We start from the raw sequence: 20217 nt of genomic DNA on the forward strand, positions 1-20217 counted from the left end.
CGGAGTGCTGAATCGCAAAATAGGGCCTGGTCATTGAGCAGCCAAATCCTCCGGGGCTAAAGTGGTTAAAGGGGATTTTATGATGGATCTTATGGTGAATCCCTTGGAGGAACTTATGGGGGATATTTCTATGGATCCTATGGGGTATCTTATGGTGGATCTTTTAATGGATCTTATGGGGGATCCTTTGGTGGATTTTATGAAAGATCTTATTATGAATCTTATAGGGGATCTTATGATGGACCTTTATGGTGGATGTTATGGAGGATCTTAAGGTGGATCATATAAGGGATCCTTTGATGGATCTTATAGTGGATCTTATGGTGGATCTCTCGGTTGATGAATTCCTTGTAGCTGAAGAACTCCACAGTGAATGGATGATTCCAGAATATCCCCGACTTCTCATCCTCCATACTACCAGGCCATGGGATTACCGGCTCCGGGACTACAACGCACCTTCTAAATTCCAGACATAATATAATCAGAAGTGTATACCGGGCATAGGAGTGATATATGGGGAATGTTATTGATATATTGGGGGGATATATGGGGAATGTTATGGATATATTGGGGGGATATATAGAAACATAGAATGTGTCGGCAGATAAGAACCATTTGGCCCATCTAGTCTGCCCAATATATCTGAATCCTATGAATAGTCCCTGGACCTATCTTATATGAAGGATAGCCTTATGCCTATCCCATGCATGCTTAAACTCCTTCACTGTATTTGCAGCTACCACTTCTGCAGGAAGGTTATTCCATGCATCCACTACTCTCTCAGTAAAGTAATACTTCCTCATATTACTTTTAAACCTTTGCCCCTCTAATTTAAAACTGTGTCCTCTTGTGGTAGTTTTTCTTCTTTTAAATATGCTCTCCTCCTTTACTGAGTTGATTCCCTTTATGTATTTAAAAGTTTCTATCATATCCCCTCTGTCTCTTCTTTCTTCCAAGCTATACATGTTAAGGTCCTTTAACCTTTCCTGGTAAGTTTTTTCCTGCAATCCATGTACTAGTTTAGTAGCTCTTCTCTGAACTCTCTCTAGAGTATCTATATCCTTCTGGAGATATGGCCTCCAGTACTGCGCACAATACTCCAAGTGAGGTCTCACCAGTGTTCTGTACAGCGGCATAAGCACTTCTCTCTTTCTACTGCTTATACCTCTCCCTATACATCCAAGCATTCTGCTGGCATTTCGTGCTGCTCTATTACATTGTCTTCCCACCTTTAAGTCTTCTGAAATAATTACTCCTAAATCCCTTTCCTCAGATACTGAGGTCAGGACTGTGTTAAATATTCTATATTCTGCCCTTGGGTTTTTACGTCCCAGGTGCATTATCTTGCACTTATCCACATTAAATTTCAGTTGCCAGAGTTCTGACCATTCTTCTAGTTTTCCTAAATCCTTTTCCATTTGGCGTTTCCCTCCAGGAACATCAACCCTGTTACATATCTTTGTGTCATCAGCAAAAAGACAAACCTTTCCATCGAGGCCTTTTGCAATATCACTTATGAAGATATTAAACAAAATTGGTCCCAGTACAGATCCCTGAGGTACCCCACTGGTAACATGACCTTGTTCTGAATGTTCTCCATTGACTACAACCCTCTGTTGTCTGTCACTCAGCCACTGCCTAATCCACTCAACAATATGGGAGTCCATGCTCAATGACTGCAGTTTATTGATAAGTCTTCTATGTGGGACAGTGTCAAAAGCCTTACTAAAATCTAGATATGCAATGTCTACTGCACCTCCACCGTCTATTATTTTAGTCACCCAGTCAAAAAAATCTATAAGATTTGTTTGACATGATCTCCCTGAAGTAAACCCATGTTGTTTTTCATCTTGCAATCCATGGGATTTAAGATGTTCCACAATCCTATCCTTTAATAGGGTTTCCATTAATTTGACTACTATTGATGTCAGACTCACTGGTCTATAGTTGCTCGATTCCTCCCTACTACCTTTCTTGTGAATGGGCACATATGGGCATATATGGGGATTGTTATGGATATATTGGGGGGATATGAGGATTGTTATGGATATATTGGGGGGATATGAGGATTGTTATGGATATATTGGGGGGATATGAGGATTGTTATGGATATATTGGGGGATATATGAGGATTGTTATGGATATATTGGGGGATATATGAGGATTGTTATGGATATATTGGGGGGATATGAGGATTGTTATGGATATATTGGGGGGATATGAGGATTGTTATGGATATATTGGGGGGATATGAGGATTGTTATGGATATATTGGGGGATATATGAGGATTGTTATGGATATATTGGGGGATATGAGGATTGTTATGGATATATTGGGGGATATATGAGGATTGTTATGGATATATTTGGGGGATATGAGGATTGTTATGGATATATTGGGGGGATATGAGGATTGTTATGGATATATTGGGGGGATATGAGGATTGTTATGGATATATTGGGGGATATATGAGGATTGTTATGGATATATTGGGGGATATGAGGATTGTTATGGATATATTGGGGGGATATGAGGATTGCTATGGATATATTGGGGGGATATGAGGATTGTTATGGATATATTGGGGGATATATGAGGATTGTTATGGATATATTGGGGGATATGAGGATTGTTATGGATATATTGGGGTGATATATGAGGATTGTTATGGATATATTGGGGGGATAGGAGGATTGTTATGGATATATTGGGGTGATATATGAGGATTGTTATGGATATATTGGGGGGATATGGGGATTGTTATGGATATATTGGGGGGATATGAGGATTGCTATGGATATATTGGGGGGATATGAGGATTGTTATGGATATATTGGGGGGATATGAGGATTGCTATGGATATATTGGGGGGATATGAGGATTGTTATGGATATATTGGGGTGATATGAGGATTGTTATGGATATATTGGGATTGTTATGGATATATTGGGGGGATAGGAGGATTGTTATGGATATATTGGGGGATATGAGGATTGTTATGGATATATTGGGGGATATAAGGATTGTTATGGATATATTGGGGGATATGGGGATTGTGATGGATATATTGGGGGGATATGAGGATTGTGATGGATATATTGGGGGAATAGGAGGATTGTGATGGATATATTGGGGTGATATATGAGGATTGTTATGGATATATTGGGGTGATATGGGGATTGCTATGGATATATTGGGGGATATATGGGGATTGCTATGGATATATTGGGGGGATATAAGAATTGTTATGGATATATTGGGGGGATATGGGGATTGCTATGGATATATTGGGGGGATATGGGGATTGTTATGGATATATTGGGGGGATATGGGGATTGTTATGGATATATTGGGGTGATATATGAGGATTGTTATGGATATATTGGGGGATATAAGGATTGTTATGGATATATTGGGGGGATATGAGGATTGTTATGGATATATTGGGGGATATGGGGATTGTTATGGATATATTGGGGGGATATGAGGATTGTTATGGATATATTTGGGTGATATATGGGGATTGTTATGGATATATTGGGGTGATATATGGGGATTGTTATGGATATATTGGGGTGATATATGGGGATTATTATGGATATATTGGGGGGATATGGGGACTGCTATGGATATATTGGGGGGATATGGGGATTGTTATGGATATATTGGGGTGATATATGAGGATTGTTATGGATATATTGGGGGATATGAGGATTGTTATAGATATATTGGGGGATATGAGGATTGTTATGGATATATTGGGGGATATGAGGATTGTTATGGATATATTGGGGGATATGGGGATTGTTATGGATATATTTGGGTGATATATGGGGATTGTTATGGATATATTGGGGTGATATATGGGGATTGTTATGGATATATTGGGGTGATATATGGGGATTGTTATGGATATATTGGGGTGATATATGGGGATTATTATGGATATATTGGGGGGATATGAGGATTGTTATGATTATATTGGGGTGATATATGGGGATTGTTATGGATATATATAGGGGGGATATGGATATATTGGGGGATATGAGGATTGTTATGGATATATTGGGGGGATATGAGGATTGTTATGGATATATTGGGGGGATATGGGGATTGTTATGGATATATTGGGGGATATGAGGATTGTTATGGATATATTGGGGGATATATGAGGATTGTTATGGATATATTGGGGGATATATGAGGATTGTTATGGATATATTGGGGGGATATGGGGATTGTTATGGATATATTGGGGGGATATGAGGATTGTGATGGATATATTGGGGTGATATATGAGGATTGTTATGGATATATTGGGGGGATAGGAGGATTGTGATGGATATATTGGGGTGATATATGAGGATTGTTATGGATATATTGGGGTGGGGGATATAAGGATTGTTATGGATATATTGGGGGATATGAGGATTGTTATGGATATATTGGGGGGGATATGAGGATTGTGATGGATATATTGGGGTGATATATGAGGATTGTTATGGATATATTGGGGGATATATGAGGATTGTTATGGATATATTGGGGGATATATGAGGATTGTTATGGATATATTGGGGGGATATGGGGATTGTTATGGATATATTGGGGGGATATGAGGATTGTTATGGATATATTGGGGTGATATATGAGGATTGTTATGGATATATTGGGGGGATAGGAGGATTGTGATGGATATATTGGGGGATATGAGGATTGTGATGGATATATTGGGGGGATAGGAGGATTGTGATGGATATATTGGGGTGATATATGAGGATTGTTATGGATATATTGGGGGGATATGGGGATTGTTATGGATATATTGGGGGGATATGAGGATTGTTATGGATATATTGGGGTGATATGGGGATTGCTATGGATATATTGGGGGGATATAAGAATTGTTATGGATATATTGGGGGGATAATGGGATTGCTATGGATATATTGGGGGGATATGGGGATTGTTATGGATATATTGGGGGGATATGGGGATTGCTATGGATATATTGGGGGGATATGGGGATTGTTATGGATATATTGGGGGGATATGGGGATTGTTATGGATATATTGGGGGGATATGGGGATTGTTATGGATATATTGGGGGGATATGAGGATTGTGATGGATATATTGGGGGATATGGGGATTGTTATGGATATATTGGGGGGATATGAGGATTGTTATGGATATATTGGGGTGATATGGGGATTGTTATGGATATATTGGGGTGATATGGGGATTGTTATGGATATATTGGGGTGATATGGGGATTGCTATGGATATATTGGGGGGATATGGGGATTGTTATGGATATATTGGGGGGATATGGGGATTGTTATGGATATATTGGGGGGATATGGGGATTGTTATGGATATATTGGGGGGATATGAGGATTGTGATGGATATATTGGGGTGATATATGAGGATTGTTATGGATATATTGGGGGGATATGGGGATTGTTATGGATATATTGGGGGGATATGGGGATTGTTATGGATATATTGGGGGGATATGAGGATTGTGATGGATATATTGGGGTGATATATGAGGATTGTTATGGATATATTGGGGGGATATGGGGATTGTTATGGATATATTGGGGTGATATGAGGATTGCTATGGATATATTGGGGGGATAGGAGGATTGTTATGGATATATTGGGGGGGTATGAGGATTGTTATGGACATATTGGGGGGATATGGGGATTGCTATGGATATATTGGGGGGATATATGGGGATTGCTATGGATATATTGGGGGGATATGGGGATTGCTATGGATATATTGGGGGGATATATGGAGATTGCTATGGATATATTGGGGGGATATGGGGATTGCCATGAATATATTGGGGGGATATATGAGGATTGCTATGGATATATTGGGGTGATATGGGGATTGTTATGGATATATTGGGGGATATGAGGATTGTTATGGATATATTGGGGGATATGGGGATTGTTATGGATATATTGGGGGGATATGGGGATTGCTATGGATATATTGGGGGATATGGGGATTGCTATGGATATATTGGGGGGATATGGGGATTGCTATGGATATATTGGGGGGATATATGGGCTATGTAGTCACTCAGATGAGTATAAGAAGGAATGAGTGGAGATCCTTGCCGGTTTCTAACATTTGAACCAGAATAGAAGATAGAAAGGTTTGTTTACCATCTGCAGCATTCGGATTGTCTGATTGGTCGGTTTCTCACCTTTGCAGTGCAGTAGGAAGTGATGGTTTAATGGGCTGAACTTTGCGTTGAAGAAGGAGCATTGATCGCGGGCCAATTCACAGGACAGACACTGACGGTTCAGCAATCCGAATATCGACACGCTGGGGGGAGAAGGACAGATAAAATGACAGTTAGCAGTTAGTGATATACATTCTGCCTTGTGTCAGTATAGTTCAAACATAAAACAAATATCCAAGTCTCCGAGGTAATAAACAAAAAAATAGCTCAAAGCAGAGTAAAGTTTACGTGTTTTGGTGGCCAACCCCCCTCCCTACCCCTCCCCCTCCCCCCTCCCTTCATCAGGACTGTGATTTTCTTAGTTTAACATTTGGGAGCTCTCATTGGATTGCATGTGTGTGTCAGTATGGTAACATAGAAACATAGAAACATAGAAACATAGAATGTGTCGGCAGATAAGAACCATTTGGCCCATCTAGTCTGCCCAATATATCTGAATCCTATGAATAGTCCCTGGCCCTATCTTATATGAAGGATAGCCTTATGCCTATCCCATGCATGCTTAAACTCCTTCACTGTATTTGCAGCTACCACTTCTGCAGGAAGGTTATTCCATGCATCCACTACTCTCTCAGTAAAGTAATACTTCCTCATATTACTTTTAAACCTTTGCCCCTCTAATTTAAAACTGTGTCCTCTTGTGGTAGTTTTTCTTCTTTTAAATATGCTCTCCTCCTTTACCGAGTTGATTCCCTTTATGTATTTAAAAGTTTCTATCATATCCCCTCTGTCTCATGTGGTGTCATTGTGTACTGCGGGAACACCCAATCATTTGCACAGCTCAGAGCTCAATGACCCAATGGGAGGAGATGAGACTTGTTGGTGGTTGGGGGAGTCTCAGAGAGATTGAGGGGATCTCAGGGGACTTGTGGGGGGTCTCAGACGGATTGTGGGAGGTCTCTGATGGATTGTGGGCGGTCTCTGATGGATTGTGGGCGGTCTCTGATGGATTGTGGGCGGTCTCTGATGGATTGTGGGCGGTCTCTGACGGATTGTGGGAGGTCTCTGATGGATTGTGGGAGGTCTCAGATGGATTGTGGGAGGTCTCAGATGGATTGTGGGAGGTCTCAGATGGATTGTGGGAGGTCTCAGATGGATTGTGGGAGGTCTCTGATGGATTGTGGGCGGTCTCTGGGGAATTGTAGATTCAGAGGAGGACTATAAGGGCATCTGGAGGAATTAGAGGGTCTCTTTGGCCCACCTAAGGTTTTCCTTTGTCCATATGGTCGCATTTTTTGCATTACTAGTCGCTTCTTTTTGTTTTATATGAGTATTTATATGTGATGTTTGTATTTTTCTATCAAATGTATCAATAAATTACTAAACTTTTACAAGTGTGTAGTTGCCCGTTATAGTCCCAATTAGGGGTTTTTCCTTTTTGCTACCATGATCAGTGTAGGGATGAGGGGTAACTGACTCGTGGACTCTCCCTTAGACTCAACCACTTGTATCTCTGCGGCATTGTATGGGATTATGGGGGTCTCTGGGATATTGTGGGGGTTCCCTGGGAGAATGTGGGGGGTCTTATGGGAAATATTAGGGGTCTCAGGGGATCTCTCAGTGATTGTGGGGTCTCAGGGGGATTGTGGGGGTTCTCTGGAATATTGTGGGGGTCACTGGGTCTATTGGGGTTTCAGGGGAGTCTGAAGGTCTCTGGTAGATTGTGGGGGTTCTCAGAGATTGTGGGGTCTCAGGGGGATTGTGGAGGTTCTGTCATTTGTGTGTAAATGATTTATACTGAGTGATGCTGCTCAACACAGTACTCCAACCGCGGGCCGCTGGGCGTCCATACCTGTACAGCTGACGACTCCGGGGCGAGTCCTCCGTGCTGAGGAAATATCTGGAGGAGATGAAAGATGTGTGAGATCAGATCACTACCAACCCCCCCCCCCCCCCAAATACCAAATATCACCAAAGATCACCACCAACCCAGACCGACCCCCCCCCCGAAATATCACCGAAGATTACCACTAACTCAGACCGACCCCCCAACCCCCAAAATATCACCAAAGATCACCACCAACCCAGACCGACCCCCCCCCTCCAAAATATCACCAAAGATCACCACCAACCCAGACCGACCCCCCCCCCCCAAAATATTACCAAAGATCACCACCAACCCAGACCGACCCCCCCCCCCAAATATCACCAAAGATCAGCATCAACCCAGACCGACCCCCCAGAATATCACCAAATATCAGCACCAACCCAGACCGACCCCCCAGAATATCACCAAATATCAGCACCAACCCAGACCGACCCCCCCAGAATATCACCAAATATCAGCACCAACCCAGACCGACCCCCCCAGAATATCACCAAAGATCAGCACCAACCCAGACCGACCCCCCCCCCGAATATCACCAAAGATCAGCACCAACCCAGACCAACCCCCCCCCCCAGAATATCACCAAAGATCGGCATCAGCCCATACTGACCCCCCACAATATCACCAAAGATCGGAACTAACCCAGACCGACGCCCCCAGAATATCACCCAAGATCAGCACCAACCCAAGAAAGGTAGGTGCCCCAGGTGAAAAATGGTGACTTTTGAGGAACATTTGTCTCTGTTGTTCCATGCGTGTATTTCAGGCTTGGAACTTTGTTGAGAGGAAAATGTCCAGGAGTTTATCCTACGCGTTTCGGCTGTATAGGTATTAGCCTTTTTCAAGGATAAGTCACCATATCTAGAAACAACAATGAATTGGAAGTTTTTTGCACATATGCAAAATTTAAAGTAGAATTATGCAATGTGCTTTATGTGACACACATCTTTCTTTTGTCTGCTCCATGTGTGAAAGGTTTTCCCCAGGTTTCTAAGTCTCATCAGGATCTAAGACTGCTTCTATAAATGACGTGTAATTGAGATAAATTAGTTGAAAAATGCAATTTTTTAGGAAAAGGAAATAATTGTAGATAAAAAATGATGTTTACTTCCAGGCTAAATCATATATAAACTCAATTCCAAAAAAGTTGGGACACTGCACAAATTGTGAGTAAAAAAGGAATGGACTAATTTACAAATCTCATAAACGTATATTTTATTCACAATATAATATAGATAAGATATCAGATGGTGAAAGGGAGACATTTTGAAATGTCAGCCAAATATTGGCTCATTTTGGATTTCATGAGAGCTCCACATTCCAAAAAAGTTGGGACAGGTAGCAATAAGAGGCCAGAAAAGTTAAATGTACATATAAGGAACAGCTGGAGGACCAATTTGCAACTTATTAGGTCAATTGACAACATGATTGGGTATAAAAAGAGCCTCTCAGAGTGGGCGTGTCTCTCAGAGTGGGCGTCTCTCTCAGAGTGGGCGTGTCTCTCAGAAGTCAGGATGGGCCGAGGATCACCAATTCCCCCAATGCTGGGGCGGGAAATAGTGGAGAAATATCAGAAAGGAGTTTCTCAGAGAAAAATTACAAAGAGTTTGAAGTTCTCATCATCTACAGTACATATCATCCAACGATTCAGAGAATCTGGAACAATCTCTGTGTGTAAGGGTGAAGGCTGGAAAACCATACTGGATGGCGGTGATCTTCGGGCCCTTAGACGGCACTGCATCACATACAGGAATGCTACTGTAATGGAAATCACAACATGGGCTCAGGAATACTTCCAGAAAACATTGTCGGTGAACACAATCCACCGTGCCATTCACCGATGCCGGCTAAAACTCTATAGGCCAAAAAAGAAGCCAGATCTAAACATGATCCAGAAGCGCAGGCATTTTCTCTGGGCCAAGGCTCATTTATAATGGTCTGTGACAAAGTGGAAAACTGTTCTGTGGTAAGACGAATCAAAATTTGAAGTTCTTTGTGGAAATCTGGGACGCCATGTCACCCGGACTAAAGAGGACAAGGACAACCCAAGTTGTTCTCAGCTCTCAGTTCAGAAGCCGGCCTCTCTGATGGTATGGGGTTACATGAGTGCGTGTGGCATGGGCAGCTTACACATCTGGAAAGGCACCATCAATGCTGAAAGGTATATCCAAGTTCTAGAACAACATATGATCCATCCAGACGTCGTCTCTTTCAGGGAAGACCTTGCATTTTCCAACATGACAATGCCAGACCACATACTGCATCAATTACATCATCATGGCTGCGTAGAAGAAGGATCCGGGTACTGAAATGGCCAGCCTGCCGTCCAGACCTTTCACCCATAGAAAACATTTGTCGCATCATAAAGAGGAAGATGGGACAAAGAAGACCTAAGACAGTTGAGCAACTAGAAGCCTGTATTAGACAAGAATGGGACAACATTCCTATTCCTAAACTTCAGCAACTTCTCCTCAGTCCCCAGACATTTGCAGACTGTTATAAAAAGAAGAGGGGAGGCCACACAGTGCTAAACATGGCCGCCTTGTCCCAACTTTTTTCAGATGTGTTGATGCCATGAAATTTAAAATCAACGTATTTTTCCCCTTAAAATGATACATTTTCTCAGTTTAAACATTTGATGTCATCGATGTTGTATTCTGAATAAAATATTGAAATTTGAAACTTCCACATCATTGCATTCTGTTTTTATTCACAATTTGTACCGCGTCCTGACTTTTTTGGAATCGGGTTTGTAGATTAGCTGTACTGGTAGAATACAAAGAAGGAGTTCCTCAAGATGAGAAAGTTTGTAGCTATAAAATATGGAAGGATTTTAAATATGAATGATTGAAAGAGAAGATGAGATGAACAAAGAAAATAATTAGAAATAAAGTAGAAATGAAGACAATAATTTCATGGTGGGTTTTATATCTTTGAGCAAAGGTGAAAAGCTTTCTATTTGTGGCAAAAAAGCAAAGCTGAGAGCCCCTTCTATGGTTCTATTGGAATAGGAACACTTACTTATTGTCAGGTATAGCAGAAAAAAAACGTTTCAAGGTGCAGCATCTCCCGGGGTGCAGCATCTACCGGGGTGCAGCATCTCCCGGGGTGCAGCATCTCCCGGGGTGCAGCATCTCCCGGGGTGCAGGATCTCCCGGGGTGCAGCTTCTTCCGGGGCGCAGCATCTCCCGGGGCGCAGCATCTCCCGGGGCGCAGCATCTCCCGGGGTGCAGTATCTCCCGGGGTGCAGGATCTCCCGGGGTGCAGCATCTACCGGGGTGCAGGATCTCCCGGGGTGCAGCATCTCCCGGGGTGCAGGATCTCCCGGGGTGCAGGATCTCCCGGGGTGCAGCATCTCCCGGGGTGCAGCATCTCCCGGGGTGCAGCATCTCCCGGGGGGTCATTCAGCCATAAGACTTATATCAAAAAATATTCCCATCCTGAGGAAGTCCACCATCTATGCCCAACATTGACTGTTCTCCTCGTTCCCCCTACCCAGGCACAATCCGTGCCACCTCCAACCTTGGTTTTATTTCAACTGCTGTTAAATGTTAATACAATACAAGATATCTTGAAATGTATCCATAATAATTAAGTTTTTGATTTGTTCAAAATGATATATGACTATCTTTACATATATATATATATATTTATATTTAACATATTATTCTGTCAATATGTCAAGTCTCCACATGTGACGATGGCCCTCAGTTTTTCTTTTTTATCGCACCCGACACGGAAAGCCCCGATCAATGATCGGGGCGTTAGGAGTTTAAAAGGAAAGCAATGCTTGCCTCTCCAGATTCCCCCCAACCGGGGTTTCCAAACTCCATAGCACGTGCCGGCGGCCTTCATATCACGACCACTCAGCATCCTGGATGTGCAGCTGCCGGATTTGTCACCTGCGCAATAAGGAAGAGCCGCTTTATAAGGCCGGGGAACTCACCCAGCGAATCACTTCTCTCCAGCTGAGGGAGAGACGCCCCCCCCCCCCCCGGGAGATGCTGCACCCCGGGAGATGCTGCACCCCGGAAGAAGCTGCACCCCGGAAGAAGCTGCACCCCGGAAGAAGCTGCACCCCGGGAGATGCTGCACCCCGGGAGATGCTGCACCCCGGAAGAAGCTGCACCCCGGGAGATGCTGCACCCCGGGAGATGCTGCACCCCGGGAGATGCTGCACCCCGGAAGAAGCTGCACCCCGGAAGAAGCTGCACCCCGGGAGATGCTGCACCCCGGGAGATGCTGCACCCCGGGAGATGCTGCACCCCGGGAGATCCTGCACCCCGGGAGATACTGCACCCCGGAAGAAGCTGCACCCCGGGAGATGCTGCACCCCGGAAGAAGCTGCACCCCGGAAGAAGCTGCACCCCGGGAGATACTGCACCCCGGGAGATACTGCACCCCGGGAGATGCTGCACCCCGGAAGAAGCTGCACCCCGGGAGATGCTGCACCCCGGAAGAAGCTGCACCCCGGAAGAAGCTGCACCCCGGGAGATGCTGCACCCCGGGAGATGCTGCACCCCGGGAGATGCTGCACCCTGGGAGATCCTGCACCCCGGGAGATACTGCACCCCGGAAGAAGCTGCACCCCGGGAGATGCTGCACCCTGGAAGAAGCTGCACCCCGGAAGAAGCTGCACCCCGGGAGATACTGCACCCCGGGAGATACTGCACCCCGGGAGATGCTGCACCCCGGAAGAAGCTGCACCCCGGGAGATGCTGCACCCCGGAAGAAGCTGCACCCCGGGAGATGCTGCACCTTGAACCGTTTTTTTTCTACTATACCTGACAATAAGTAAGTGTTCCTATTCCAATAGAACCATAGAAGGGGCTCTCAGCTTTGCTTTTTTGCCACAAATAGAAAGCTTTTCACCTTTGCTCAAAGATACAAAACCCACCATGAAATTATTGTCTTCATTTCTACTTTATTTTATTTTTCTTTGTTCATCTCATCTTCTTTTTCAATCATTTATATTTAAAATCCTTCCATATTTTATAGCTACAAACTTTCTCATCTGGGAGGAACTCCTTCTTTGTATTCTACCAGTACAGCGAATCTATATGATTTAGCCTGGAAGTAAACATCATTTTTTATCTACAATTATTTCCTTTTCCTAAAAAAATTGCATTTTTCAACTAATTTATCTCAATTACAGGTCATTTATAGAAGCAGCCTTAGTTCCTGATGCGATTTAGAAACCTGGGGAAAACCTTTCTCCCATGGAGCAGACAAAAGAAAGATGTGTGTCACATAAAGCACATTGCATAATTCTACTTTAAATTCTGCATATGTGCAAAAAACTTACAATTCATTGTTGTTTCTAGACATGGTGACTTATCCTTGAAAAAGGCTAATGCCTATACAGCCGAAACGCGTAGGATAATCTCCTGGACATTTTCCTCTGAACAAAGTTCCAAGCCTGAGATACACGCATAGAACAACAGAGACAAATGTTCCTCAAAAGTCACTATTTTTCACCTTGTCACCTACCTTTCTAACTTCTTCACTTCTCTCACCGATGGACCTTAAACCCATCCACAACAAACTTGTCTATTACCTTGTAAAACTTTTTTGAAAATAAACGGTTCAAATTTTATTCTATGATACTTTACTTTGTTTACTCTTACCCTTAAAGTCCCAACAACCTTAGTAAATAAATCCCCATCTGACACTTCGTGGGAACTAGTGACACCAATACAGTGATCAGTGCTACAAATATGCACTGACACTGTACTAATGACCTTGGCTGGGAAGGGGTTAAACATCTAGGGTGATCACAGGGTTAACTGTGTGCCTAACGTGTTTTGTGTGTACCATGTTGTGGTTTAGTTGGTTTGAGGCACCAAACCCAAAACACAACGATTTCACAGGGACGGTGGCAAAACCTTACTATAGGGCATCCTAGAGATGAAAACCCCTTTTCCTAGATGAGAACTGGAACTCTTTATTGAAAACTCACACAGTATTCATATACTACACAATCAGGTGAGGGGTTAATCACATTATCATATACAATACAAACTGTAAACAGGAATATAATTAACAAAGCTAAGGGACACCCAACATACACATAGTGCTAATCCACATCTAGCAACTAATAGCTGACCAGTGGTGGCTGGTACTCAAAATTTTTTGAGGGGGGGGGGCGCAAAAAGAAAAATGTAATAGGTATTGCTTCGCGGCAAAAAACGCAGTAAAAAATTGTGTGACTTTGAGGTCATGGTACAGGCATGGCACAGATGGTATAGGCATGGCACAGGTGATGGAATAGGCATGGCACAGGTGATGGAATAGGCATGGCACAGGTGATGGAATAGGCATTGCACAGGTGATGGAATAGGCATGGCACAAGTGATGGAATAGGCATTGCACAGGTGATGGTACAGGCATGGCACAGGTGATGGTATAGGCATGGCACAAGTGATGGAATAGGCATTGCACAGGTGATGGTATAGGCATGGCACAGGTGATGGTATAGGCATGGCACAGGTGATGGATTAGGCATGGCACAGGTGATGGATTAGGCATGGCACAGATGATGGTATAGGCATGGCACAGGTGATGGAATAGGCATGGCACAGGTGATGGAATAGGCATGGCACAGGTGATGGTATAGGCATGGCACAGGTGATGGAATAGGCATGGCACAAGTGATGGAATAGGCATTGCACAGGTGATGGTACAGGCATGGCACAGATGGTATAGGCATGGCACAGATGGTATAGGCATGGCACAGATGGTATAGGCATGGCACAGGTGATGGTATAGGCATGGCACAGATGATGGTATAGGCATGGCACAGGTGATGGAATAGGCATGGCACAGGTGATGGAATAGGCATGGCACAAGTGATGGAATAGGCATTGCACAGGTGATGGTACAGGCATGGCACATGTGATGGTACAGGCATGGCACAGGCATAGCACAGATGATGGTATAGGCATGGCACAGGTGATGGTATAGGCATGGCACAGGTGATGGAATAGGCATGGCACAGGTGATGGAATAGGCATGGCACAGGTGATGGTATAGGCATGGCACAAGTGATGGAATAGGCATTGCACAGGTGATGGTACAGGCATGACACAGGTGATGGTATAGGCATGGCACAGGTGATGGATTAGGCATGGCACAGGTGATGGATTAGGCATGGCACAGGTGATGGATTAGGCATGGCACAGGTGATGGTATAGGCATGGCACAGGTGATGGTATAGGCATGGCACAGGTGATGGTATAGGCATGGCACAAGTGATGGAATAGGCATTGCACAGGTGATGGTATAGGCATGGCACAGGTGATGGATTAGGCATGGCACAGGTGATGGATTAGGCATGGCACAAGTGATGGAATAGGCATTGCACAGGTGATGGTACAGGCATGGCACAGATGGTATAGGCATGGCACAGATGGTATAGGCATGGCACAGGTGATGGTATAGGCATGGCACAGATGATGGTATAGGCATGGCACAGGTGATGGACTAGGCATGGCACAGGTGATGGAATAGGCATGGCACAAGTGATGGAATAGGCATTGCACAGGTGATGGTACAGGCATGGCACATGTGATGGTACAGGCATGGCACAGGCATAGCACAGATGATGGTATAGGCATGGCACAGGTGATGGTATAGGCATGGCACAGGTGATGGAATAGGCATGGCACAGGTGATGGTATAGGCATGGCACAAGTGATGGAATAGGCATTGCACAGGTGATGGTACAGGCATGGCACAGGTGATGGTATAGGCATGGCACAGGTGATGGATTAGGCATGGCACAGGTGATGGATTAGGCATGGCACAGGTGATGGATTAGGCATGGCACAGGTGATGGTATAGGCATGGCACAGGTGATGGTATAGGCATGGCACAGGTGATGGTATAGGCATGGCACAAGTGATGGAATAGGCATTGCACAGGTGATGGTATAGGCATGGCACAGGTGATGGATTAGGCATGGCACAGGTGATGGATTAGGCATGGCACAGATGATGGTATAGGCATGGCACAGGTGATGGAATAGGCATGGCACAGGTGATGGAATAGGCATGGCACAGGTGATGGTATAGGCATGGCACAGGTGATGGAATAGGCATGGCACAAGTGATGGAATAGGCATTGCACAGGTGATGGTACAGGCATGGCACAGGTGATGGTACAGGCATGGCACAGATGGTATAGGCATGGCACAGATGGTATAGGAATGGCACAGGTGATGGTATAGGCATGGCACAGATGATGGTATAGGCATGGCACAGGTGATGGAATAGGCATGGCACAGGTGATGGAATAGGCATGGCACAAGTGATGGAATAGGCATTGCACAGGTGATGGTACAGGCATGGCACATGTGATGGTACAGGCATGGCACAGGCATAGCACAGATGATGGTATAGGCATGGCACAGGTGATGGTATAGGCATGGCACAGGTGATGGAATAGGCATGGCACAGGTGATGGTATAGGCATGGCACAAGTGATGGAATAGGCATTGCACAGGTGATGGTACAGGCATGGCACAGGTGATGGTATAGGCATGGCACAGGTGATGGTATAGGCATGGCACAGGTGATGGATTAGGCATGGCACAGGTGATGGTATAGGCATGGCACAGGTGATGGAATAGGCATGGCACAGGTGATGGAATAGGCATGGCACAGGTGATGGAATAGGCATGGCACAGGTGATGGTATAGGCATGGCACAGGTGATGGAATAGGCATGGCACAAGTGATGGAATAGGCATTGCACAGGTGATGGTACAGGCATGGCACAGGTGATGGTACAGGCATGGCACAGATGGTATAGGCATGGCACAGATGGTATAGGCATGGCACAGGTGATGGAATAGGCATGGCACAGATGATGGTATAGGCATGGCACAGATGATGGAATAGGCATGGCACAGGTGATGGAATAGGCATGGCACAGGTGATGGTATAGGCATGGCACAGGTGATGGAATAGGCATGGCACAAGTGATGGAATAGGCATTGCACAGGTGATGGTACAGGCATGGCACAGGTGATGGAATAGGCATGGCACAGATGGTACAGGCATGGCACAGGTGATGGAATAGGCATGGCACAGATGGTATAGGCATGGCACAGGTGATGGAATAGGCATGGCACAGATGGTACAGGCATGGCACAGGTGATGGTACAGGCATGGCACAGGTGATGGTATAGGCAGGGCACAGATGGTACAGGCATGGCACAGGTGATGGAATAGGCATGGCACAGATGGTATAGGCATGGCACAGGTGATGGAATAGGCATGGCACAGATGGTACAGGCATGGCACAGGTGATGGAATAGGCATGGCACAGATGGTATAGGCATGGCACAGGTGATGGAATAGGCATGGCACAGATGGCACAGGCATGGCACAGGTGATGGAATAGGCATGGCACAGGTGATGGTAAGGTCATGGCACAGATGATGGTATAGGCATGGCACAGGTGATAGAATAGGCATGGCACAGGTGATGGTATATGCATGGCACAGGTGATGGAATAGGCATGGCACAGATGGTACAGGCATGGCACAGGTGATGGTATATGCATGGCACAGGTGATGGAATAGGCATGGCACAGATGGTACAGGCATGGCACAGGTGATGGTATATGCATGGCACAGGTGATGGAATAGGCATGGCACAGATGGTACAGGCATGGCATAGGTGATAGAATAGGCATGGCACAGATGATGGTATATGCATGGCACAGGTGATGGAATAGGCATGGCACAGATGGTACAGGCATGGCACAGGTGATGGAATAGGCATGGTACAGGCATGGCACAGGTGATGGAATAGGCATGGCACAGATGGTACAAGCATGGCACAGGTGATGGAATAGGCATGGCACAGGTGATGGAATAGGCATGGCACAGATGGTACAAGCATGGCACAGGTGATGGAATAGGCATGGCACAGGTGATGGAATAGGCATGGCACAGATGGTACAAGCATGGCACAGGTGATGGAATAGGCATGGTACAGATGGTACAAGCATGGCACAGGTGATGGAATAGGCATGGCACAGGTGATGGAATAGGCATGGCACAGATGGTACAAGCATGGCACAGGTGATGGAATAGGCATGGCACAGGTGATGGAATAGGCATGGCACAGATGGTACAAGCATGGCACAGGTGATGGAATAGGCATGGCACAGATGGTTCAAGCATGGCACAGGTGATGGAATAGGCATGGCACAGGTGACGAGTCAGCACTTCCCTGGCTAAGACACTTACCTGGCGACGGCTCGGCTCCCGGCGGCGGCTTCTCCCCCTCATCGCGACTCCGACGTCCGTGCTCTTCTGCTCGGCTCCCGGCGGCGGCTTCTCCCCTCCTCGCGACTCCTCTTCTCCGGCGGCCGGAAGCTGACCGGCGGTGACGGTGAGTGACTGATGCACGCACCAGCACCGCCCCCAACGAGGTCAGCATGGATGTCCTTAATCATGATTGGTCCAGGCTGGAGTCTGGACCAATCATGATCCAAGACATCACAAAAGGGGTTGGTGTAGCGCCGTGCTCTGCGCTACAGTTACGCCCCAGAAGGCTGCCATTTGGCGCCTCTACGGGTGGAAAACCCCACCCCCCCATAGGCACCAATGGAGCGGGCTCCAAAAGGGGGGTGGGTGTAGCGCAGTGCTCTGCGCTACAGTTACGCCCCAGAAGGCCGCCTCTCGGCGCCTCCGCGGGTGGAAAACCCCACCCCCCATAGGCACCAATTAAGCGGGCGCCCCTTGTGGGCAAAAAATTTTTTTTTTTTTTTTCTTTTTTTTTGGGGGGGGGGGGGGGCAGCGCCCCTGCGCCCCCTATGGGTCGGCCGCCACTGTAGCTGACAGTGATATAATTCCCCCGTAAGCTAAACATCATAAACCTATAACATCCCACAACAGTTTCCTAACAAGGCAGAGTGCGCACAATACTAGCAGACAGACAGAAACAATCGGTGACCCAATTACCAATGGGAGAGACACAAACATGTGTATCCTGTCCACTAGACATGTCATCAGAAGACACACAATGTCCCAGCAGTCTGATACAGTGGAATTCATTTATCTTCATAGATCCCTGAGGATTATGGTGGATAAATATTTCTGTCCAAACTGAAGGAGACTCTCCAACCCAGTCTGCAGGAGGGCCACCATATTCCCTCTCCAACCCAGTCTGCAGGAGGACCACCATATTCCCTCTCCAACCCAGTCTGGAGGAGGGCCACCATATTCCCTCTCCAACCCAGTCTGGAGGAGGGCCACCATACTCCCTCTCCAATCCAGTCTGCAGGAGGGCCACCATATTCCCTCTCCAACCCAGTCTGCAGGAGGGCCACCATATTCTCTCTCCAACCCAGTCTACAGGAGGACCACCATATTCCCTCTCCCACCCAGTCTGCAGGAGGACCACCATATTCCCTCTCCCACCCAGTCTGCAGGAGGGCCACCATATTCTCTCTCCAACCCAGTCTACAGGAGGGCCACCATATTCCCTCTCCAACCCAGTCTGCAGGAGGACCACCATATTCCCTCTCCAACCCAGTCTGCAGGAGGGCCACCATATTCCTTCTCCAACCAAGTCTACAGGAGGGCCACCATATTCCCTCTCCAACCCAGTCTGCAGGAGGACCACCATATTCCCTCTCCAACCCAGTCTGCAGGAGGGCCACCATATTCCCTCTCCAACCCAGTCTGCAGGAGGGCCACCATATTCCCTCTCCAAACCAGTCTACAGGAGGGCCACCATACTCCCTCTCCAACACAGTCTGCAGGAGGGCCACCATATTCCCTCTCCAACACAGTCTGCAGGAGGGCCACCATATTCCCTCTCCAACACAGTCTGCAGGAGGGACACCATACTCCCTCTCCAACACAGTCTGCAGGAGGGACACCATATTCTCTCTGATCATTGCCCTGTACAAGATTAATATTACACCTTTCCATCCACCAGTGCTGCCAACCGTATTTTTACTGGCAGCAATGGGCATTTTCTCCTGCCAGTACAAGCCATAGACAGGAAAAGGTTGCCAGTAAAAACTATTTATGGCTATGATGCTTGGCTTGGAACTGCGCATGCGCAGTTCCAGTCCAGAACTGGAAGAGACCATTCGAGTGCC

General features: G+C 46.0%; 1 protein-coding gene across 1 annotated transcript in view; it reads right to left on the bottom strand.

The window, feature by feature from the left end:
* DPP10 (dipeptidyl peptidase like 10) overlaps positions 1 to 20217 on the bottom strand; it is a 318952-nt gene that overhangs the window by 49215 nt on the left and 249520 nt on the right. The window contains exons 15-16 of the mRNA XM_082261092.1: positions 8060 to 8107; positions 6229 to 6350 (exon numbers count right to left, since the gene is read on the bottom strand). Coding sequence (XP_082117218.1) covers positions 6229 to 6350; positions 8060 to 8107 — 170 coding nt within the window. The remainder of the gene's footprint in view (positions 1 to 6228; positions 6351 to 8059; positions 8108 to 20217) is intronic.

This window comes from Pelophylax lessonae (genome assembly GCF_965119305.1).
Source record: "Pelophylax lessonae genome assembly, chromosome: 6".
Lineage (NCBI taxonomy): Eukaryota > Metazoa > Chordata > Amphibia > Anura > Ranidae > Pelophylax > Pelophylax lessonae.